The following is a 25,146-nucleotide window of genomic DNA, read 5'->3' as shown; positions in this document are numbered from 1 at the left end:
AGGTAAAAGAGTAACTTACTTTCCTGAGAACTGTCTCCTGGTAGAAAGTCAGATCCTATTTAGATAAGAGAGGCTTTCAGGGAAGACTTGAAATCTCTTCCCCAATTCCCAAAGCTTCTGCCCAGCAATGATATCTATAGTATCAGTATTTCAAATCCATCTTTCACAGTAAAAGGAATAATTGTAAAAATGCAAATGAAGTAAAAATTTTGTATGATTAATATATTAGGTTCTTTCAAAGGACAAAAGTATGCAGAATGTATGAGGCAAACTTTGATAATGAGGGTAGGAAACAGATGCATGGCCAGGAAGGGCAAGTCTGGGTGTGACACCATGAAGGCATTGAATACTTGAGGTCAGAGAGTACCAAGAACAGTAGGAGGAAGTTACCTGCTTTATAATATGGCCTGTGCCAGCTCCATATAAGAATCTTCTCGGTTTGCTTTGTGATGGAGATAGCCCCAGTTTTGTCTCCTAGCTGGATTCGAATTCTTATGACTTCCAGATAGCCAAGAGGAGAGAGAGTCTTTTGAACTTGCTGTTACAAAAGCAGCTAAATTTCTCTCTAAGAAACCCAAGTTTATAAGGGCTCTGAACTTGAAATCACCTACTTAGTCTCTTCTACCTATAGAAATAAGCCACCTTTGCTCAGATTGCCACTAAAAAGTCACAATTTGATTCAGGAAAGTATCAGTCATTCATGTCTTCCTTTCCAAAATCTAGAAAGGGCAATAACATACTCATTAGTCACAGCACACAGGATACAGTTGATTGATATCTATTTGTAAAGATAAAGCCATTATTCTTTTGTTTCATCATTCACCTGAGCAAATTCCCAAGAACCTGGGAGAGATTAAGGGAGATATATGTCAGGCTTTCAGGGCAGGAAGAATATTGGCAGAAGAAGGCTGCTACTAGAAATAGAACCTCTCAGTGAGTCCATCCTGATATTTAGGGCCAATAACTAGTCTAGTCCTAGAAATCAAATTTCTAGATTACTCTGTGCCCACATCTCCCATTTTCAGATAGTTTTGATTTGCTTTGTTTCAGATCTAGAATCATTCATCTGAAAAAAACACAGGATCATGGATGTAAGTCTACAAGGGACCTTAGAGGCCACATAATCTAACTTCCTCATTTTTACACCTAAGGTAAACTGAGGTTCACAAATATTAAGTGATTTGACCAACATCACACAAGTAGCAGATGGGAACATGGAGATTTCTGTTCAAGTCCTGAGATTCCAAGGTAGTATTCTTTCCACTAATCCATGCTATCTCTCACAGAAGAAATAAATAGTATGACAATCCATTTGTTATATAATAACCAAGAGTAAAAATATTTTCAAATAATAAAATTATTTATATCAAAATGTCAAGAAAAAGCAAGACCTTTCTATGTATTTTACTTTTTTGTTTTAACTTTTCAATTTAAAGTCTCCTTTAAATATTAAGGCTTAATGGGATGAAGGTAATTTGTCAAAGGCAATTTGTTGCCACTCAATTTGTTAATGGCAGAGCTGAGATTAGACTCCAAATTAGTGAGTCTTTCCACTACTACTTTAACAAGATGGTCTTCCTTTTTTGCTGTTTTTTGAATAATTTCAAATGAAGTTTTAATCAACTATGTTTCAAATAACTATATGATACAAAGAACTAATTATAACTCTTTACCTTTCCATGGCAGAAAGATCTATGTATCAGGAAACCTTTCTTTTTTAAAAAATTTTAATATTCCTCCCCCCAAAATACATGGAACAATAGTTTTCAACATTCATCTTTGCAAAACCCTGTGTTCCAAATTTTTTCCCTCTCTTCCCCCCAAACCTCCTTCTAAAGACAGTAAACAATCTGAAGTAGGTAAAAGGTGTGTAATTCTTCTAAACATATTTCCATATTTGTCATACTGTACAAGGAAAATCAGATCACAAGGGGAAAAAACATGAGAAAAGAAAAAAAAACAACAACAAAAGCTGAAAATACTATTCTTTGATCCATATTCAGTCTTCCTAGTTCTCTCTCTGGATGTGGATGGCACTTTTCAACAAAGGTCTATATGGAAGTGCCTTGAATCACCTCATTATTGAAAAGAATCAAGTTCATCTTAGTTGACAATCACATAATCTTATTGTTACAGTTCACATTGTTCTCTTGGAAGAACCCTTTCTTAAATAAAAGAATTGGTAGGTGCAGGACATAATTGTAGCTATCCAAAAGCAGAATGAGTAGCTTCAGATGGTGATGGTTTCAGAATAATAACTATTTACATAGCACTTTAAAGTTTGTAAAACATTTTACATACCTCATTTGAGGAAGATGTCACAGCTATTATTAATCCTGTGGAATGTCCAATAATTTTATAAAGAATGAAATAAATTCTATTTTACCAAATAGGGAAAGGTATTGTTAGAAGAGTTATCTCTATATTAGCTCTCTGGACACAGTCAGGCCATCACCTTGTTGGAACTCAGAATTAGTAAATTAGAGATGAGAATTAATAAAAAAAAACCAAACAAACAAATAGAAATAAGGAAGAATCATAATGAGAAAAATTTTATACAATTGAAATTATTATCTTGAATTATTTAAACCAGTTATTAGAAATTTAAAAATGAGACTGACAACATACATGATATTGCCACTATGATTTCATCCAGATGAAATGTTATATTTTGGTTTTGTGTATATATATATATATATATTGTTACAATTAAGGAGGCCAAAATTTTGAACCCTGAAAGCAACTAAATCAACATTCATTTTATTCATTTGCTAAACAGAGAGAGATTATTGCCAAAGGCAATAGTTAGAATCATAAACTTATAAGTAAAATCGTACCAGGAAGGATAATGTTATGACGAGTCGTATGGTCTTATAAATCAGAGAATAATGAATAGTCAAATGAGTTTAAATAAAACTTGGCAAGACAAAATTAACTATGCAAAGTTCCTCCAAGGACTTGGAGTATGAAAGTGGAAGACTTTAAAAGAGAAGAAAAATGAAAAAGATTTTCAAAAATCATTATAAGAAATTATCTTCTTTATCAAGCACAGTAGATTCATCACACTTGGAAACTAATTTTATGGTCTCATATGTGCTTATTGGAGGAAGAAAATGTCTCCACAGAGACCCAATACAAGTAGTTTATATATAAATTATGTATATATGTAATATGTATGTATATACATATTTGTACATATACTTAGATCGATGCTGGAGACAATAAAATTGTGAAGACACCAAGGGAAGTAATAATATTCAAGATATATGAAGAAGGGGAAAATATCAAAGGCATGAAGAAAAAATTTCAAACCATTCTATTAGGAAAAAAAAGGTAACAGAGAACAGATATAACTACTGTCATATCTCCTATACAAAAATCTTGATGATAGTCACCTTTGAACAAATCAAGAGCATTTCTTTGAGACTATTAGGAAGCAGCAGGCTCCAACAAGTGAAACTTAAGTGATACTGGATCACTTCTTTACCACTTCACAATTTACAAAAAAATAACATGAGAAATAAAGAAAAAACAATCAAACAACAAAAATAAGGTGAAAATACTATACTTTGATCCACATATAGTCTCCATAGTTCTCTCTGGAAACTTTGCATCACAAGTTATTGGAAATGACTGAAAAACTCTTTATTGATGCCATACAGATTTTTATGCCAGTAGTAACTAAAGCTGTCAGTCAGTCAATAAACAATTATTCATTACTTACTATGTGCCAGGCACTGTATTAATTGTAAGGATACAAAGAAAGACAAAGACAGACCCTGCTTTCAAAGAGCTCTCAACACATAATATGCAAACAACTAGGTACAAACATACTATATACAGGGTAAATTGGAAATAATCAACCAAAGAAAATAATTAGAATTATGATAAATCAGGAATGGTTTCCTGGAGAAAGTAGAGTTTTAGCTGGGATTTAAAGGAAGACCATGAAGTAAAGATGAAGAGGAAGAATATTCCAGGCATGAGGGATAGCCAGTCAGGACATGAAATGTCTTCTCTAAGGAACAATAAGGAGGCTAATGTCGATGTATTGGAAACTCAGTATAACGAGGAGGTATAAGATATAAAAAGACTGCAAGAGAGGGTAAATTATAAAAAACAAGTCTTATACCAAGGTTAGGGGACTGTCATAGGAGAGAAGGAGACTTGTGCTAGAGATGTTACAAAAGTAGGTTTCATCCTTAGAATCTGGTAACTGATTCAATGAGGGGTGAGAGAGTAAGGAATCAAAAATGACACTTAGATGATGAGTCTGGGGGTTGGTACCTTCAACAATAATTGGGATATTAAACAGAGGGAAGGACTTGAAGGAAAAATAACCATTTTAGTCTCAGATATATTAAGTTTAAGATGCCTACTAAAAAGAAAAAAAAAGTAAGATGCCCAGTTAAAGATGGGGGACTAGAGGTCAGAAGAAAGGTTAAGACTGAATAAATAAAACTGAGAATCGCCTGCATAGACAGGATAATTAAAACCTTGGGAAACTGATATCACATTGTTAGCAAAATAGTATAGAGGAAAAAAGAGGATCCAGGAGAGAATCTTGGGGACAGAATTGGATGAAAAGGAAAAAGAAATATTTATACCATGCTTTAAAGAGAATACTTTTCATTTGTCTCACAATGATCCCATGAAAAAGGCCACAAGTATAAATTCATTTTTAGAAATGAGGAAACTAAAGCGCTAAACATTAAAGTATCTTGCCCAATGTGATAAAGATGGTGTCAGAAATGGAATTCAAATCCAAACTCCAAACTCTAGCACAATGTCCAGTATAGTAAGTTGTTTTTCAGTCATGTTCAACTCTTCCTGACTCTATTTCTGGTTTTCTTTGCAAAAGTGGTAGAGTAGCTTACCATTTCCTTCTACAAATGAGGAAAATGAAATAAACAGTTAAGTGACTTGCCCAAACAAACAGGGTCACATAGCAAGTTGAGTGTCTGAGGCCATATTTGAACTCAGGAAGATTAGTCATCCTGACTCCAGACCCAGCACTGAGCCACTACTCACTGTACCACTTAGCTGCCTCTGGAGGACCTGTAAGACAGACTTCAACCAAAGTCTTCTGGCAAATCTGGAATTCTTTCCAATTTACAATGATGCCTTTATCCAAATCCCAACACCAGAAAATGAATCAAAGTATAAATGCTTATTAAGTGCTTATCATATTGGAGAGAGCCATCTGTACCCAGAGAGAGGACTGGGGACTGAGTGTGGATCACAGCATAGTATTTTCAACTTTTTTGTTGTTGACTTTTTGCATTTTGTTTTCTTTCTCACTTTTTTTCCCTTCTTAATCTGATTTTTCTTGTGCAGCAAGATAATTGTGGAAATGTGTACATAAGAATTGCACAGATTTAATGTGTATTGTCTAAGGGCATGGGGGGAAGAGAGGGAGAAAAAAATTTAGAACATAAAGTTTTGCAAAGGTGAATGTTGAAAACTAGCTATGCATGCATTTTGAAAATAAAAAAAAAAAACCTAAAAAAAGTACTTACCATATGCTAGACTGTGATAAGCACCGAGAATACAAAAATAAACTAGTTGATCAATCTTTATCTTCAAAGACCTTACATTCCAATGGAAGATAAAACATAAAGGAGCACATGAGAATTGGAAAAGAATTGAAGGGAAGAATTTAAAGGGTGGCATTGCTTATAAATGGCTGAGAAATATGCAGATCTGCTTCTTGGAAAGAAAAGGTAAGATCCAGAGAAAAATCCCACATGCTAGTGAGAGGAAGAAGATGAACAGAATGCAATTGTAATGGTTTGGAAAGATTCAAGAGTAGAAAAACAATCAACCAAAGCACTGCTGTCAGTCACAAAACATTCATTTAGTACTTACTATGAGTTATGGCTAAAATGTAGACCAGCTATCTGTGACTGGGTAACTAATTTTACTCTAGCATTTCCCCTTCATTATTAATAAAATTTGTTTTAAAAGGCCAGCCTCCATTCATATGGTAATAAGGGAATTGTGCCCAAAGCTGGGGGACATGAGATAAGCCAATGAAGAGAAGGGAAATTACACAATAAAAGGATGATTACATAACATGCTACATTAATATAACAGAAGACAGTAAAAAATATGAGGAATATAAAGAAATCTGAGAAGACTTTTATGAAATAATGCAAAGGAAAAAAAAGACAGAATCCATACTAACCACAATCATATGAAGGAAAAGTCATAAGAATGAATATCTATTGACCTAGAAATGCTGCTAGTAGGTCTATCTCAAAGAAATAAAAAAGGAAAAGGACCCATATATATATATATATATATATATATATATATATATATATAATATTATAATAATTGGTTTTGTATTGACAAAGAACTGGAAATTAAGCAGGATGCTAATCAGCCATTGAGGAATGGCTGAGCCAATTATGGTATATGAATGTAATACAATGCTATTTATTCCTTAAAAATGATGAAAGGGATGGATTCTGATAAACTTAAGACTGATAGAGAGTTAAGGGGAAAATTAGAAAAAAAATATACACAAGTAAAAGAAAAAAAATTAAGTCTTAAGACCTTATATTAACACAGTTCCCAACCACTATTACAAAGGACTGTTGATGACCCATTAGTCACCTTCTGAGAACCGGTATAATAAGATTATATTTTTCAATACATTTGTCCTATTTTGCTTAACTTTGCATATTTTTAAAAGGTTTTGTTTCTCTTTTTCAGTGTAGGGATAGGTTAGTTTAGCATCCTGCCCCAAAAGAGGCACATGACCACATTTTTAAATGCACAGAAAAGAAAAACCTAAAAGAATTACAGAAAAGCAAAATAACCCTAGTAATTATATGTGTTTATTACATATTTGAAAGAAAGCTATTCAAAATAGATATTTGCAGTTTCACATGAAATTCTATTTTTTTCTGCTCTATTATGCTCATTTCATTTGGTGTTTAAGTTCAAAATTAAAGAAAGTCAAATTATTTTTAAAAAGGTCAAAGAAAATGAAGTTACACTATTTAATGTGCTAAAATTAGCTGTTTATATAGTTAGCAAATATAGTTGATTGTAATGTTCAATATTAAGTTTTAATAAGCTATTCAACTTTTTAAAAATAAAAAAGTTAAATTAATGTTCTAATAGCATTGGGATGCAATCATATTAGCCCGGCATGAAGAAAAGTACAGATAGGACTGTATCTTAGATTTAGCTGCCAGGACCTGCTCTCATACCTCAGTGGGAATTTTTTTCTTTACAGACACAATAAAATATTTGTTCAAGAGAACTTTCCTTTCTACTACACCTACACCTGGAACATTCCAGCCAGAAAGATTTGGCAACAACACCTAGTCTCCATGATAATTAGACTGCAAAAGTTCCACTATACAAATAATAGCACACAGCAAATATTTTCTTCTTAAAAAGACTGAGGAAGTACAAGTATTATTATCTCCACCTTATGGATAAAGCATCTGAAACTCGGACCACAGCAAATATTTTCTTCTTAAAAAGACTGAGGAATCTCCACCTTATGGATAAAGCATCTGAAACTTGGACAACTTTTATGATCTTCTCATGGGCACATGGCTGGTGAGTCTTGGAGAGTTATTTTCTAACCTTAGCCTTCTGACTTCAAGTCTAATGTAAAAGCTATTAGTGAAAAAATTTAAGGATCTTTGAGCTTTAATGCTACATATCACGCTACATAAATGATTCTAGGTAGTTCATTTTATCAGCCTGGGTTTCGATATCACCTTTAAAATAAGGGGGTATAAGAGAACATTATACATGGCAATAACAAGATTATGTAATGATCAACTCTGATGGACATGGCTCTTTTGCATAATGAGATAATTCAGGCCAATTCCAATACATTTGTGATGAAGAGAGTCATGCGCACCCAGAGAGAGCACTGGGGGGATTGAATGTGGATCACAACATGGTATTTTCACTTTTTTGTTGTTGTTTGCTTGCTTGTTTTTTTCTTCCTCATTTGTTTTTCCTTTATCATCTGACTTTTCCTGTGCAGCATGATAATTGTGGAAATATGTATAGAAGAATTTCATAGGTTTAACATATATTGGATTACTTCCTATCTAGAGGAGGGGGTGAGAGGAAGGGAGGGAGAAAAGTTTGGAATAAAGGTTTTGCAAGGGTGAATGTTGAAAACTATCTTTGGATATATTTTGAAAATAAAAAGCTATTATCTTTTAAAAAAAAAATAAGGTATTTAAACTAGAAGGCCTCTGAAGTCCCATACAGCTCTAGATCTATGAGCCAATGTACTCCATAAGATGCAAAAGATATTACTCAGAAAGTCTCCTTAAATAGCTCAGTGTGAAGAGAAAAAAAAATATGCCCAAGAGGGCATAAATATGCCAGTCTATAATTTAGTGAAGCAAGATTCCACCTATTACGATTACAGAATGTTTTTCATTATAGCTCTGTGTGCAGTCATAACTTTCTCAAACATTCTTTTCCTTTAGTGTAAAACTTTCCATGAATAATCTTAGTCCAAAGGTAGCTTTTTAAAAATACTTGCAGAAAATCTATTTTGCCATTGAGTCAAGAAAAGACTGGCAGTTGAAGAAATTGAGGGAGATAATAAAATGGAATGATTCAAAAGGGAGAAGTCAATTTTTTCCTCCAAAGAGGGGAAAATCCACAAATGAGATCCCCCCCTTATCACTTTAAAAATTGACCTTTAAATTTTAAAACATAATTTCCTTTCCTATATATGACACTAAAACTGGGGTTTAGAGACCATTAGTTTGATTTACCTTATTCTAAATCTACATCTTTTGTTATTTTCTGTGCTCTTTTACAATACCTATGTATGCATTATGCTTTGCACACAAGATTTAGAACTAGAAAAGACACTTAAGAGAACATTGAATTTAATGGATGAAGAACTTAAGTTCTAGAGAGATAAATTAATTTGCCCAAGGTCATACAAGAAATAAATGATAGACTGGGGATTCAAATCCTGTTCTTTAAGCTCTAAATCCAGTGTTCTTTCCAATAAACCAATAAATACCCTTCTTCTCTAAGGATGGAAAGCAGATACCATGTGAACAAGGGATAAAGGCTGGACTTGGAGACAGGAAAATCTTGGTTTAAAGTCTAACTCTATAATTAGTTATGTAATTATGAGCAAATCATCTAACTAACTTCTCTGAGCCTCAGTTTTCTCATCTGTAATAATGGCATAATCATGCCTGTAGCAGTTACCTCACATAGTTGGGAAAATTCAATTAAAGAATATATGAATTGGATTTAACATAAATTTTAACATGTTTAATATATATTGAATTGCTTGCCATCTAGGGGGGGGAGTGGAGGGAAGGAGGAGAAAATCTAAAACACAAGACTATGCAAGGGTCAATGTCAAATTATCCGTGCATATGTTTTGAAAATATAAAAGCTTTATAAAAAAGAATATATTTAAAATGCTTTGCATACCTCAAAGCAGTATATAAGTATATAATTCATTAATACACAAATTAAATTACTTTAAATGCTTTTCTCAAATTTTCTTAATGAAAAGATTAAATCCTAAATATACAACTAGAAAAATGTCAATTATAATGAGAGAACAGAAAGTCAAATTAAAATAGGGAAGAAAATGAATGGATTTAAATCAAAAGGAAAAAAATAAGTTATAGCAAAAAAAGCCTTGTTCAATGTTAAAAATTTCTTTAGACTTAATGATTCATTCATTCAATAAATATCATCCAGTCAGTACCTTTTCCCTCAAAATAAGGCACTTACTTCTTTTATACTTTGAATTTTATTTGTTTCTATTTATTTACTTTGAAATCCCTATTTTTTGACTCAGCAGTCACCTCACACCTAGGTATATACCTGCAGAACATATAAGAAGTCACCAAAGTTCCTTACAGATCTCTTTATAGTAACAAAGAAGTAGAAACATAGTCAATAGCCATTGATTGTGGAATGGCTTAAAAAGTTTTGATATATGAATATAAGAAATGACTAATATGAAAAATTCAGAGACACATGGGAAGATTTATAAGAATGGATACAGAATGAATAAGTAGAACCAAGAAGACAATATGCACAATGATTAGGAGGCAAATTTTTTAAAAAATCATCAAAAGGTAGTTGAACTCTTTGTAATGTAAAAACCAATAAAGGTCCTAAAGAAAAGATAATGTAATATCCTCACCCTTAAAACTAAAAGGTGGGAGATTCCTTAATCAGAATATTGTTTATAATATCATAAATAACTTCTATACTTTGTTTTTGCTTGTTTTTCATTGTCACAAGAATAGTGATAAAAATAGGTAAGATGGGAAATATCTATGATGTAGAAAATAAAACATCAACAAAATATATTTTTAAAAAAGGAAAAATTTTAAAGACTAAGTTTAAAAAATGGCATCTACCTAAAGAGTACTATACTCCATCCTCCTCCTCCCTTGGGAGATCAAAGATCAGAGAATCATGAAGTTAGAAGGGACATGGAAGGCCATCCAGTCTAACCTCTGCTTAACTAAGAATCCTTCATACAACATTTTCGATAAGTGATCAGTCTTGACTTGAAAACTCTAAGGAAAAAGAATCTATACCTTCCTAAGTATTCACTTTTATACAGCTTTCATCATTTGATCTACTAAAGTAAGTATAAGTATCAAGCAAACACAAATATTTCAAATGTGTTAAGAAACAATTTTAAGTGCAAATTAGCCTATAAGGGAGTAACAAAACCATTTCTTTCAAATTACCACTAGAACCTTTTTTTTTTTTTAAATAATCTCTTTTCTGGAATCTTTTCCAGAGTGTATATTTATCCCTTACATACTTATAGCAAGTATGATTATTTAGTTTTAGTTTCTTCAATCTGTATCATATAATCCTCCTATAATAAAATAATAATAACAATGTTTTAAGGCTTATAATGCTCTTTACATATATTATCTCACTGGAGCCTCATAACAATCCTGGGAAGTAGGTTAAGAGACCAATGTAGAGTCACAGAGCTACTAAATATCTGAAGCAGAATTTGGGCCTTCCTGAGTCTAAGTCTACTGCTTTGCCCTCTACACCACCAAGTTTCCCACATTTCTTTATTTTTTTCATATATGACATTTCTTACAACACAATAACATTCCGTTACATTCATATACCATGAACACATGAGCTGTTGCCAACTCTTTGCTATCTGAAACTATGTTGCTATGAATTGTTTTCTCAGAGAAACGCTGAGAAACTCCAAACATAGTTTGTATACCTAGGACCACTCACCTTACAAAACAAATGGGAAGTAGGCAAGGGAAAAGGCCTGGGAAAGCCATTTTGATTCCTCTCAAAAAACTTTTTGGGAGCTGATGATCAAGTCTGAAAAATATTTTTCCCAGGTGCTGAGAGAAAGAATAAATTGGGATGGCTTACTTAGAATAAAGCAAGAGAAAGTCATCAAAATCCCTGAGGAGATCCTTTGTGAAGAAGGAAGGAAGGGATTGTGGGACCTGGGTCAAAGAACAGTTTTAAATGGCCTGGAGGCATTCCAACCCCAGGATTGCCAAAAAGAACAAGAATGTTTCATGTTGACCCTGGATAATCCATTCTAAAAGAGCCATGACTCTCTTCTAAGGAAAAAAAAAGTACTTAATGCAGCAAGAAGCCAGGGAAACAATTACTTTAATACAGAGAAATGTAAAAGAGAAAGTAGGGGTTTTTTTTTTTTTGTTTTTTGTTGTTGTTGTTGTTATTGTTGTTGTTGTTGTTTTGGGGGGGATGCTATCTGAGTTTGCATTTAAAGTTCTATGTTTGAAGCCTTGACTTTCTCTTAAAAATGCCATACCACTAACAGAAAACTGAGTGGATGCCCATCAGTTGGGAAATGGCTACATAAGTTATAATATATGAATGAAATTGAATATTATTGTTCCATAAGAATTAATCAGCAGGATAATTTCAGAAAGGCCTGGAGAGACTTACATAAACTGATATTAAGTGACATGAGCAGAACCAAAGAAACACTGTACACAGCAATAACAACAATGAGAGGATCTGTGATGGACTTGGCTCAATGAAATGAGTCAAGCCATTTCCAATAAATAGACTTATGATAGAGAAAGTCATCTGCATTCAGAGAGAGGACTTTGGAGTCTGAATGTGGATCATAAAATAGTATTTTTACTTTCGTTGTTGCTGTTTGCTTATTTGGTTTTTTCTTTCATTTTTGATCTGATTTTTCTTATGCAGCATGGAAATATGTTTAGAAGAATTGTACATGTTTAATCTTGCTATCTAAGGGAAGAGAGGGTGGAGAAGGGAGAAAGAAAAATATGGACAAGGTTTTGCAGGGTGAATATTAAAACCTATCTTTTCATGTATCTTAAAAATTAAAAAGCTATTATTTTTTAAAATGCCATAAACGTATAATCCTATATGCCACCTAAGGGAAACCTGTTAAGTCAGATTAGTGAGATAAATTCTCTCATGAGACTTCGGAAGAATGCCTAGGTCTCACTTGGATGGGGACAGATGAGCTGGAGAAAAAATGAGCTACACTCCCACTTCCCATGAAAGTTGACCTTTCTCCCATCAAGAAAGCTCTGGCACAAAAACTATATAATATAAGACAAGTCATGTGTATAAAAAAGTCCAAAGTAAAGCAGTAAACAAAGGTCAAATGAGTAATGTAGACTAAGACTCCTAGGAGAATATAAAGAGAATTGCAGTACAGTAGATGATGGAGAAGTATTAGGTTCAAATGGCTCTTAATGAACACTTAGGTAACTAATTCTCTTTACCTCAGTTTCCAGAGCTATAAAATTGGGATAATTATACTTGCACCATCTATATTACAAAGTGGTTGTTAAGAAAGTATTTTTTAAAACTTACAGTTATTCTAAAGCTAACTATCATCATTAACACTTACAGTTAAGGAAGGTACTTCATAAAAACTGTAGCACATAACTGGGACTTCTAAGATAGCAAGGTTTTGATAATATAAGAGGCATGGTACAAGAAGAGATCAGATTTGGAATCAGGAGATCAGAATTGGAGCTCTTGATCTATTACTTTCTCTATCTATTACTTTCTCTCTATATGATTTTAGGTAAATCGTTTAACTTTTTTAGGTGTCAGTTTCCTTTTCAGTAAAATGAAAGAATGGAGCAAATTTATTTCTAATTTCCCCCTTTCCAACTCCTTTGGGAAGGAAGGGAGGGGAGAAGGGAGGAAGGAAGGAAGGAAGAAAAGAAAGAAGGAGGAAAGAGGGAGGGAGGAAGGAAGGGAGGGAAGGAAAGAAGGAAGGGAGGAAGGAAGAGAGGGAAGGAGGAAAGGAAGAAAAAAGGAATGAAGGAAGGAAGGAAGGAAGAGAGGGAAGGAGGAAAGAAGTAAAGAAAGGAAGAAGGAAGGAAGAAGGGAAGGAAAGAAGGGAGGGAGGAGGGGAGGAAAGGAAGGGAAGGAGGAAGGGAGGGAGGGAGGAGGGAAGAAAGCACATGTCAAGCACAGTGCTAAAGAAAGAAGAAACAATTTACATAGGCCAGTGGGTGGCCAGGGAGAGGCAATCTGGTTTGGAAAATTACCATTATTGTAACTAAAACCATATACCCTTTACAAAAACAATTGCAAGAACTTAAATTCAAGAACTGAAGGGGCAGGATGATAAGATAGCCAAAATGGCAAGTCTGCTGGAGAGTCCAGAGAGCAGGGCAATTTATATAGCACTTTAAAATTTACAAAGCTTTTGACACACATTATCTTATTCGAATTTCACAATAATATGATAAGGAAGTTTATAGTATTATCAATTCTATTTTTATAGATGGAGGAAACTGAGGTCCAAAGAAGTTACATGGCTTGACCAAGTCACACAGCCAAAAAATGTTAGGAATAGGAATAGGAATAGGACTCCTATTTGAACTCAAGTCTTCCTGACTCTACACCCACCCCATGATATCACAGTACCTCCCTCTAGCACACCCTTACCTCTTCTCTTTATCTTGATGCTACATTTTGTTGATTGTTGTCCTTCCTTCTTGAAGTAGACCAAAATGACATCACTATTTTGGAGTCAATGGTACAGTGTGTGTGTCCAACTGTGACTGATCAGACCAATATGAGCTCAGAAGGCTATCACAGATTAGTCCCTATAATGTCTAGGCTAGTTTTCTGGAGGGCCTCAGGATCAGTCAGAGTCAGGATCAAAGACCTTGGTCTTTAGGAGGATAAGTGAAGGAGGCAGGCAAGCTGCCATATGACTATTTAAAGATGAATCCTAGATTCTGGAGTCTGGAGCCTGAAGTATCCTCTCCTCATTGTACTGAGACTCTGACCCTCTCCCTCAGCCCTCCAATCTTTGCCTCTGATTATCTCATCACAACACATTCAGCAAATGCCAATCTTGAGGAGAGCCATCACATCATCATATCATTTAAATATGTTCTTATAGAACCATTATCTCATACTGAGTAGGTAATTACCATTAAGTGCTCTGCTGTCTTAGATTTAAGTACACTTTTTCGGAGTTCCAGCCCTCTACAAAGTACAAGTAGTTTTTATGAATATTTGGAGTGCAGATGTCTCTAAATTTGTGTACCTCATTTTTTTTTTTGAGCTACTGCAAATCTACTTTACTCACAGAGCACAGTGACTTCTTTACAGGTATGCCATCAGACATAGGTGCCCATCTCCTATGTCTCAAAGTCAATTCCAAATTTCTTCAGAAAAACCTTGAGAATGTTTATGCATCACTTCCTTGTGAACACTTATCTTCTGTGAATTCTCTGTAAAATAGTCTTTTAAGTATATATATATATTTAGTATACAAACAGCATGGCCAGCTCAGCAGAGTAATGCTTTCTGCAATAGAATATGAATGCTTGGCAGTTCAGTTCAATAAAGGATATCAGTGTCTGGTACCTTGTCTTACCAGATAATCTTCAGACTCTTCCTGAGATAATTGAAGAGGAAGCAATTCAGTTTCCTAGCATGGGTACTAATATAGTGCCCAGGTTTCACAGGCTTATAACAAAGAGGTCAACAGAGCAGCTCTGTAAACCTTCAGCTTGGTAGGCAATCTAATACCTCTCCCACACTTTCTTGTGGAGTCTCCCAAACACTGATGTAAGCTTAAGCTATGTATGTATCAACTTCATCATCTATATGTACGTCCAGCCTATCGAGGACTCTAACAAGAATCTTGCAGCAATGATTAAGAAAGGAAAATACCTGTGATTGTCATAGGACAACCTATTTCCTTTATCTTTATAGAGATGGACAATGGAGGCATCCTTGAATCCCTAGGGGATAACCTCGTCTTGCCATATAACCTACAAGATTTTAAACAGCTTTTGTATGAACGGCGAACTCACTGCCTTATAAATCTCAGCTGGAATAGAGTCAGCAACAGGTTCACATAAGAAGAGCCTAATTGAATTCAAAACCTCTTTTTCAGTTGGAAGCTTGGCTAGAGAGCCATTGACTTCCAATTTGAAGTACACAGTCAATGGCTTCAGCACTGGTTGATAACGGTCGGTTAAGAACACTATGGAAGTGTTCAGTCCCTCTCTTCAGGATCATATCTTTTAACACTAATCAATCTGGCTCCAATAGTGTTGAATAGTTAAGAAGTACTATGGATCTTTGGCTCATAAGTAGCCTTTTGGACATTATAAAAATGCTTTGGATAGTTAGTTTCAGGAAAATGAATTTCACCTGCTTTCTTACTAATCCAAGAATTCTGCATCTCTTGAAATATAGACTTGAAATGTAAACTTTTGAAGGAGTTGTCTTCTTAGAGACAAATGATCCTTCTGATAAATCTGTGGAGTTTTCATTTTTTCACTTAGCAACTTCTGAACATTCCTATTATTTTCAACAAACCAATCTTCTGCCCTAGATTAGTAAAAGATAGTGCTGTACACCATATCTCTGAAAGCTTCCCACTCCTTTTCTGCTCCATTGTTACCAACAGTGTCTCTCCAAGTTAGTCACAACTAGTTCATGCTTAATGAAGGACTCTAATCTGATGGCATTCAGTTTCCTAATAGTCTTGCCTTAGGGCAGCCATTTTTGCTGAATCTGAATGTTTAACTTAGAGGATGCATCTATAATTGTCCTGTATTCTGTCCCACACCACCTTTGTCACTCTCACATCCTGTCTGTGTCTGGTCTGTCTGTCTGTCTGTCTGTCTCTCTCTCAATCTCTCTCTCTCTCTCTCTCTCTCTCTCTCTCTCTCTCTCTCTCTCTCTCTCTCTCTCTCTCTCTCTCTCTCTCTCTTTTTCTTTTTTTACAATGACTTAGCCTATTAAATGTCAGTGTTTGTTGTGAGAGTATCCATGAAGTTTTATTGTTTTTAGGTAAATAGAAAACAGTGTTAGTGATGAAAAAGTCATGAATCACACAAGTTTTCAGTACTAGGCACTGTTTGCTGTTTCTGACTCCATTACTTCCAAGGAGGTTAAGCAGCTTGTCCATGTCACATAACTAAGAAACATCAATAAAACAAGAGTTGAACCTGAGTATTCTTGGCTCTAAGTCTATGACATCACAATATTTTCCTCTACCACAACTGGTAAGAATAGCTTACTTTTCTTTATTTTGATGCTACATCTTATTAGATGATTACTAATAAAACCATAATAATATTAGAGTCTTGACATGATTGGGGAAAAAAAAAACCTAGTGCAAAACTAGACACCAAAATTAGAGGGATGATAGATTAAAAGTTCATGTGACAAAATTCAGAACTGATGCTGAAACTAAGGAAATAAGTACTTAAAAATAAGTGTTTCAAATAGTCTATTTGCTGAATTCCTAGAGTTGTTAAAAAAAATACTCATAAACAAAAAAAGCTTAGAAATTAAAGGAATGATGGGCCCATGAACTATTTTTTAAAATACTGATACCTATTTCAATGTAATTGGTTTCCTTTATAATCCAATATGTTTGTGTATATTTTATGTATTTAAAAGCATTTTTCCTGAGAAGGGTCCATAGGCATCATCAGTCTAAAAGTGAGTCCATGACACCAAAAAGAACTCCTGAATTAATCCCATCCCTTTAGTCAGCATCATACTCTATCACCCAAACCTCTTACCACCACCATCATCCTGGCCCCAGTCTCCTCCAAATCTAACATGTTGAAACTCTCTGGTTTTCTATCCCCTATATTTTCTAACTTATCTGTCTCTTCTATCTATCTTCTGAATATCCTCCTTTGGAAAATGGAGTTTGGGTTAAGAAAGTGGAAAAGGCCAGTAATTATCTGGATAATTTAGGCAAAAAAAAAATTGCTTTGAACTAAATCTAGCTTTACTTTTACAAGTCCAATTAAAAACCACTTGGGTAGTACTGCATGGGTTCTACTTTGAATAATTCAGTTCAATGCTTTGAGGGCCTTTGATTGCACTGGAGATTTTCCCAGTTCCATTCAGAATTTTGCTAACAGGAATATGTAATGTTTTAAAAATGTTGGTCTACAAATTCAAGATAATTCAAATCACAGAATTAAATAAAATAAGAACAAGTAAGGACTTTTCTAAAATAGTTCTGTAAATGAAACTTTCATTTTTTTGTTTTTTGTTGTCCCTCTTTTCAATGGTTAATACTACCATAATAGCTTAAAACATTAAGCAAAATGGCTTAAGAAATCTGAATGCTAAAAAATACAACAAAATAAAATAGGTGACAATTTAGAGACTGTTACTGCTTGAAGGAACTTTCTCACAAAAGAAAACTTTAAAACAAACCCACTTGATGTTAACTTGATATTCCTCTGTAATGTAAATTTTGGAATGACCTATTTTCCCCAACATCATCAAATTCAAAGCTACCATTTCTAAATTATCTCTTTGCTGACTCTGTGACATTATAAATTAATTAGCAGAATATTTTTCAGAATAAAGAAAATGAATATATAGTAGGTTCCACAATCTTAGAGTGAGAAGACTTCTATTTAAAAGGTCATGTAGGCAATTAATTCACAAACATTTATTAAGCACCTATTTAGTTCAGGAACTGCTTTAAACCCAAAGAATACACAAACAAAAATGCCAAATAGAATATGCTATCTACTGGCAAAGATCTTACCCTTTCATTTTTATAGATAAAGAAACTGAGACCCAGAGAAGTTAAATTACTGATCCAGGGAACACAAAGCTATTATTTTGGAGCCAGAATTAGTCTCAAAATAAACAAATAAATAAACAGTGACTGTTAAAGTCACTGTTAAAGGCTTAGGTACAATTTTTTTTGCATTTTCTGCTGAGTGAAAAATAAAAAGCTATTCTAAAAAATATGCATATATTTTTAGAATACTTTTTATTTTTCAATTGTGAACATTCACCCTTGCAAAACCTTGTATTCCATATTTTTCTCCCTCCCTTCTCACTTCTTCCTTTTCCAGACAAGTAATCCAATATAATTTAAATATGTGCAGTTCTTCAAACATATTTCCAGATTTATCATGCTGCACAAGAAAAATTAGATCAAAAAGGAAAAAATGAAAGAAAAAACAAGTAAACAAACAACAGCAAAAGTGTAAATATTATGTAATGATCTACATTCAGTTCCCATAACCCTCTCTCTGGATACAGAAGGCTCTCTCCATAAAAGTCTATTGGAATTGGCCTGAATCACCTTTGTTGAAAAGAACCAAGTCCACCAAGATGATCTAAGCAAGAAAAGATCATGATATTTAAGTTCTGATCCTTACTCAGTTATTGCTCTGCTTGTTTATCATATCAAGAATGCCTCCTAATTTCATGTTTAATACTGACTACATTTTGATGGATGAAGAATGGCTTTAATACATTTTGTCTAAGAAAGTTTGTCTCAGAGAAACATTAGTAGTTAATAATTTCTCTACAGTTTAAAAAAGTTCTTTATGATTAACTGCACACTCTTGAATATTCACAATGAATAGCCACTTTCTGAGTTCTTTGGTTCAAAGCTGGAAAGAATATTAGAAAGCTTTTAATCCCTGAGGAACCTGACCCTGATACCAAGAGAGAATGAGGGGCAACTAGTGACATAGTGGATAGATCATTGGTCATAGAATCTGAGGATCTAAGTTCAAATTTGGCCTCTGGCACTTACCCCTTCTTAGTTGTGTGACACTTAGTTAAGTGACCTGGGAAAGTCACTTAATCCCAATTACCTCACACACCCCCCAAAAAAAGGATGCTGGATTTGGGTGAAAGAGAGTTTGAAGGATTTAGTCAATGTCACAGAAAGGAGACTGAGGATTCTAATGAAGATTCTCTTACTACCAAGGTAGAATTCTTTCCACACTAAAAGGCTGTTCATAATGTAACCTGATACATTCTGCATCTGGGAAAGATTAATTCTAGGACTATAAGACAATCAATCTAAAACCAGAAGAACTACAGTATAGACTCCAGTTTCTTACCCTATGGTTCATGATCCCATAGGAATCATGGGATTTTACAACTGAATGTGGAGATCATAAAATTATGATTTATTATCAGTAAATGTTTGATTTGCATACCCACTTCATATATCTATATGTCTGGGTCATATAAAATTTTTTCAGATGAAAAGGGGTCAGGAGTGGTCAAAGTTTAAGAAGCCCTGATTTGGACAATGAAAATAAAAGCTGATGAAGGGGAAACTCATTTTACCTGAGGCCTTGCCTTATCTCTCACTCAACTAGGAATCAGCAGGAATCTTGGAGACAAACTAGTGGTTTCTATCCTTAGCTTTGCAACACTTCAGACTGTTCCTGTTTTCTCAAGTGTGGAGACATTTTCCCAAACTTCAAAACAGTAAGTATAATATATGTTTTAGTTGTGGATCAAGGTATTTGCATATCTAGTTTTTGGACAGAAATTTAAGAGACTCCAGATTGGTTTCAAAATTAAAGTTTTACAGATAAAAGATAAGACCAGGGACTGACTATCCAGTTGTGATTAAGCTGGCCTATGTCTCCTTGACTATTAACAGTCTCCCTAGAAGTCATTGGGAACTGAAGGGAATGGAAAGCAAACCAATGAATCTCTTGTTTAGCAGATCCTATTAAAAGTCTTGTAGTAGGAGGTGAATCCAATGGTTAAAATAATATTTTGAATGCTCAATGAATGTCATTTACCCATTCTTTCTTCTGTGGGCCCTATCTTTCCCTCCCTCTCCTCTTTTTAGCAAATTAGAAAATCAAACCAATTATTAGCAATAAGCACATTTTAGAACTAGGGAAAACCTGACTTTTCATATGACCCAATTTCTAATATGTTTCCTAGTATGATTTTTTTTTTCTCTTGACTTTTGGTAGGGAGAATACCTTTCTTTTCTCTCTCATTTTTTACATTCTTTTTCAAAATTAATTTTATAATTATAATTTTTGACAGTACATATGCATGAGTAATTTTTTTTACATTATCCCTTGTATTCATTTTTCCAAATTTATTTTCCCTCCCTCCCTCTACTCCCTCCCCTAGATGACAGGCAATCCCATACATATTTCTTTTCTTTTTTAGAAAGGAAACAATATTTTAGATTTTTCAAAAGACCAAAGTTGTTCCTTTAACCCAGAAATTCTTAATCTTTTTTTGTGCCATGGACCCCTGTGGGCAATCTGTTGACTCTCTGGACCCTTCTTGGGATTTAAATGTATTAAAAAAGAAAAATGCATAGGATCACAAAGGAAGTCAATTATGTTGAAATGAATTACAAATATTTTCAGAAACATATTCATGGACCTCAGATTGAGAATCTATTTTGCTTCAACAGACAAGTCACAAGAAAAAAAGCAATTAAAAATTTCAATTTATAAGACATTCTCTTCATCCTTTAGATCCAGGCAAAGCCTTTTATTGGTCTCAAAGTAAACACTGTTATCATGTGCAGGAGATTTAAACAAATAACAGGGTCCCCTCCCCCCTTTATAATCATCTTATTTTCCTCCTTGAAACAATGTTCACACAGTTAGGACTAATTTATTTTCAATTCTCTTGCATTTTACTCTAAGATTGTCTGGGACCAGTCTCCCCAGTAGCCTGATGCAGTTGATGTCTAAGGCAGATTTTATCTGAAAGTTCAAGAAAAAATTCAGAATATTTTTTTAAAGCTTGGTTTTTTGACTGGCTATTAAAAAAAAAAAAAAAAAAAAAAAAGTTTGCCTTTAATTGCCACAGTTTCCTGAATCCTTAAACTGCCACATTCCTCAGACTGAAGAATCTAGTCTTAGGTAATCCATATGCAAAAAGGGTTTCTTATTTGGAATTCTTTCAGAATACAGGATTTATATCACAAATCAAGGCTTCCAAGGGTTCCTCAAAAGTGCTTCAGTTGTATCTGGGAATGAAAAAGCTAACATTTGCAGCTATACCCTGAATTTGTCAGCTAACCACATTCATAGTGAAAAGAGATGGAAACCACATGTGGCACGGGAAGAGAAACCACTTAGCTAAGGAAAAATGTCTGGTATATGTCTAGTTAGCAAAAAAGCTAAAGGTTTTTTTGTTGATGATTTTGTAGACTGCAAGTAACTTCTCAAACTTCTGAGATGGAGAGGATATCATATTTGGAAAAGCTTTTGAATTCTGTCCTTGCAACAATACAGCTAAATATGATGGAATCCATCATTAACTTGCTTCAGTGTTCAATACAGGGAAAAGTCTACCATGAATTTCAATACAAAAATCTTTTTTCCCCCTGAGGCAATTGGGGTTAAGTGACTTGCCTAGGGCAACCTGGTGAGGAAGTGTTAAATGTCTAAATTCAGATTTGAACTAGGATCCTTCTGACTTCAGGGCTGGTGCTCTATCCGTGGTGCAATCTAGCTGTCCCCAGAATAATCATTTTTTTTTTAATGAAGAAGATGAAGCCCCAAAGATGATTTAATGTTAAATTCAAGTTGATTCAAAGTTAAAAATGGAACTAACTCCAACATCTACTGTAGGTGGTGGTTGAACAGTATTAAGCATTCTGCATAGAGACAGCTGAGGCATAGTGGAAAATACCCTGGATTTGATATTAGAGGACTTGGCTTCAAGTAAAGAAAAACTCTAATAATTATCCAAAAGTGGTAGAAGTCGCCACAAATGGTAATGGATTCTTCTACACTGAAGGCTTCAAAATAATTACATAGCATTTTAAAGTTTGCAAAAACACTTTACATACATTATCTCATTTGAGATAGACATATAGCTATTATTAATCCACTTTTACAGGTAAGTCTGAGGGAAGTTAAGTGCAATTTTCAGCCCTATGCCTAGCACATAATAAGTGCTTAATAAATGTTTATTGACTGACTTAGCAATGGTCAGAGGCATGATCTGAATCACAGTCTTGTTTAAAATCAAGTCTAGTGTGTTGAAAAGATCTTTAAAAACAAAGGCTGCATAGTCATTTATATATGATGTAAAGGAATTTGTTTAGGTATAGGTTGGACTTATAGTTTTCAGAGTCTGTTACTCTGTAAGTATTCTTTATGTTTCAGATGTACAACTTTTCCTCTATAAGCTTGCTAAAATCACGAAATTTCTTCATATGAAGTATGAGGGTATTGGACTAAGATGATCTCTAAAATCCACGTCCAAAGAACCACTTGTAACTATAACAGCTCAGCTATATCCTACATTCCTATCTGAAGCATTACTCAGCCTGAAGTAACTTGCTGCTGCTCTCAACATTTCCCTGGACAGCCAGCGAGTGTGATTACTTAAAGATAAAAAAGTAGTTAGGGAAAAGTTTTGTGTCTGCTTTTACAGCCTTGGTCACTGCAAAGACTCTGGTTTTTAAGGTGGCTATTACAGATTTGCCTTTCCGAGTTCTTCATTCTCAATAATAAAAAGAAGGGAAAAGGAATACATCTCATCCTTTTCTTACTTCATAAGAACTCAGTTCTTAATACAATTTGCCCTCGGCCTACCGGTGTGATTTTCAACAAATGACTTTAACCATCCTGGACCTCGGTTTCCTTACCGTAAAATGAGAGGATTATGCCACAATTTTGAAGATCCCTCCTCACTCTAACTCTACTATCCTAAGGACATCCTTAGGAAATTCTGGGCGCTCTCAGAAAATGTTATCAAATCGACAATTTTCAAAGCAAAGAAGCAAAAGTAAGCACTCTTCCGAATCTGGCTCTTGGACTCCCAAAGAGACCTACCTCCAAGAGCTCCACTACGGCAATGAAAGTAAGGATGGGAGAATAGGAGGGGGGACGAGAGATAGAGGTGTGTGTGTGTGTGTGTGTGTGTGTGTGTGTGTGTGTGTGTGTGTGTGCGCGCGTGTGTGTGTGTGTTTGTGTGTGTCTAAGGAGAGCAGTCAACAAGTATTTTATGAAAGCCCCCAGCCGGATTACAAGATTACAAATCCCAAAGTATAAGAAAGGGAAGGAAGGAAGCAAAACTCCGGGAGGAGCCTGAAGTCGTTTGCAAACAAAAGCACGCCTGGGTTCGTATGCACACGTATTCACACACACACTCTAGGGCACCCACAGAAGCAGACAAAACACATCTTCTTCCCGATCCCCATAGTGGAGCTAGAGTCGGACCCTGACAGCAAATCGGGGATCCCTGCGCTCACCTCCTCCGGAGAATGGCGTAAGGACCAGCTGGATGAGAATAAGCAGTTCCCGGTGCTTTCTGCTCAGCTCCATATCTGCGCAGCTTCGCTCCTGCCCAACTAGAAAGGGAGATCCGCCTGCCGAGGACCGACCGGGGGGCGAGGGGGACTCCCAGATGGACAGGCCCCTCGGCCGTGCACTGGACGAAGGAACACGGTTATCAGAGAAGATTCTGGCCGGTCATCTCCAATAACTATCAAGCGCCTTAAAGGCACCCACTGCACTGGCGTAGGGAATCCTGAGCGCCAACAGCAAGCAGCCAGACTGGAGCCACAGGTTTAATTAAGCACCAAACTTTACTGCTGGCATGCGAGACCTGCTATCACTGAGCATGCCCAGTTCTGAGGCTATGACTCTCACTGTGTAGACACCTAGGCGTTTGAAAGTCCTGGGGAGGGGGTGGCGGAGCAGAGGAAATGGGGCGGAGAAGGGGGCCGAGCATCGGCTCGGGGGCTGGCGCTCAGCTAGGCGGGGAGGGAACAGAACCAGCTGAGGGCCAGACATTTCGCCAGGTAAATCAGGCTCTGCCCCACAGGTATTTTTGCCTGAGGATAAAATACTATAAACTGACTATGACCTCTCTCCAACCTCTCAACCGAGACAGTGTTCAGATATATTTTAAAAGAAAAAAAGGAAAGAAGTGTTTTACCTTCCAAAAACAAAACAAAACAAAACAAACAAACAAAAAAAAAAAAAAACACCAAACCCTAAAAATCAACAAATATTCACTTCTAGATAGCGAGTTACTTAAGAGTAAGGATAATCTGTTGCTTTCCTTTGTATTCTACGACATAACAGGAGATACTGCTTGGCTTGTTGATTTCACAGGACACACTCTTGCTAGGTATAGAAGCAAGAACACAAAAGAAACTTGACTCTGCCAGTGCTATTTGCGCCTCCTCATCTAAAGCCAAGTCCCTTATCTGCTAATCCTCAGTTACCTTACTCTGTAAAATGAGGGGTTTGGTTTCAATGGCTCTTTCAGCCTCTGAAATCCATCCTCCCAGAACAAATCTAGTCGGGAATTAGACACTTGAAAAGATAACAATGAAAAATCAATATAAAAAGAGATATAAAAATAGTGCTCAAGTAAATAGAAATTATTTACAGATGGCTAAGAGCACAATGGATAAAGGGCTAGCTCTGGAGTCAGGAAAACCCGAGTTCAAATTCCACCTCAGAAACTTGCTAGCTGCGGTTTACTTCAGTTTCCTTCTCAGGAAAATGTTTCATAAGGACCAAATGATACAATGCATTTTTAAATTAAATTTATTAAATGGACATTCATCTCTCAACCCCTAGTGAATCAATTATCTGTAAGACGGTGAGTAAAATCTTTCACCCTGAATGCTGTAGAATGATGCGGGGGGGGGGGGGGGGGGGGGTCCTTGTGATGATCAGAGTTCCTAAGTCTTTTGTACTTGTTTACAATATTGTTATTATACAAATTACTCTCATTATTCTGCTCTCTTTATTCTGCATCAATTCAAACAAGTGTACTTGGGTTTCTCTGAAATCACCACTTTAATTATTATTACTATTATTTGCTGAGGTAATTTGGGTTAAGTGACTTGCTCAGGGTCGA

At 35.1% G+C, this 25,146-nt stretch overlaps 1 protein-coding gene across 2 annotated transcripts in view; it reads right to left on the bottom strand.

The window, feature by feature from the left end:
• Positions 1 to 23,927, bottom strand: part of MERTK (MER proto-oncogene, tyrosine kinase) — a 115,035-nt gene extending 91,108 nt beyond the window's left edge. Inside the window, exon 1 of one of the 2 annotated variants that reach the window (XM_074287687.1) lies at positions 23,522 to 23,927. In XM_074287687.1, coding sequence (XP_074143788.1) covers positions 23,522 to 23,594 — 73 coding nt within the window. In that variant the 5' untranslated portion in view covers positions 23,595 to 23,927. The remainder of the gene's footprint in view (positions 1 to 23,521) is intronic. The other variant, XM_074287686.1, reaches the window with a different exon arrangement.
• Positions 23,928 to 25,146: the final 1,219 nt, after the last annotated feature.

This window comes from Sminthopsis crassicaudata, chromosome 2 (assembly GCF_048593235.1).
Source record: "Sminthopsis crassicaudata isolate SCR6 chromosome 2, ASM4859323v1, whole genome shotgun sequence".
In the NCBI taxonomy this organism is placed as follows: domain Eukaryota; kingdom Metazoa; phylum Chordata; class Mammalia; order Dasyuromorphia; family Dasyuridae; genus Sminthopsis; species Sminthopsis crassicaudata.
This window is presented reverse-complemented; position numbering and strand designations above follow the sequence as displayed.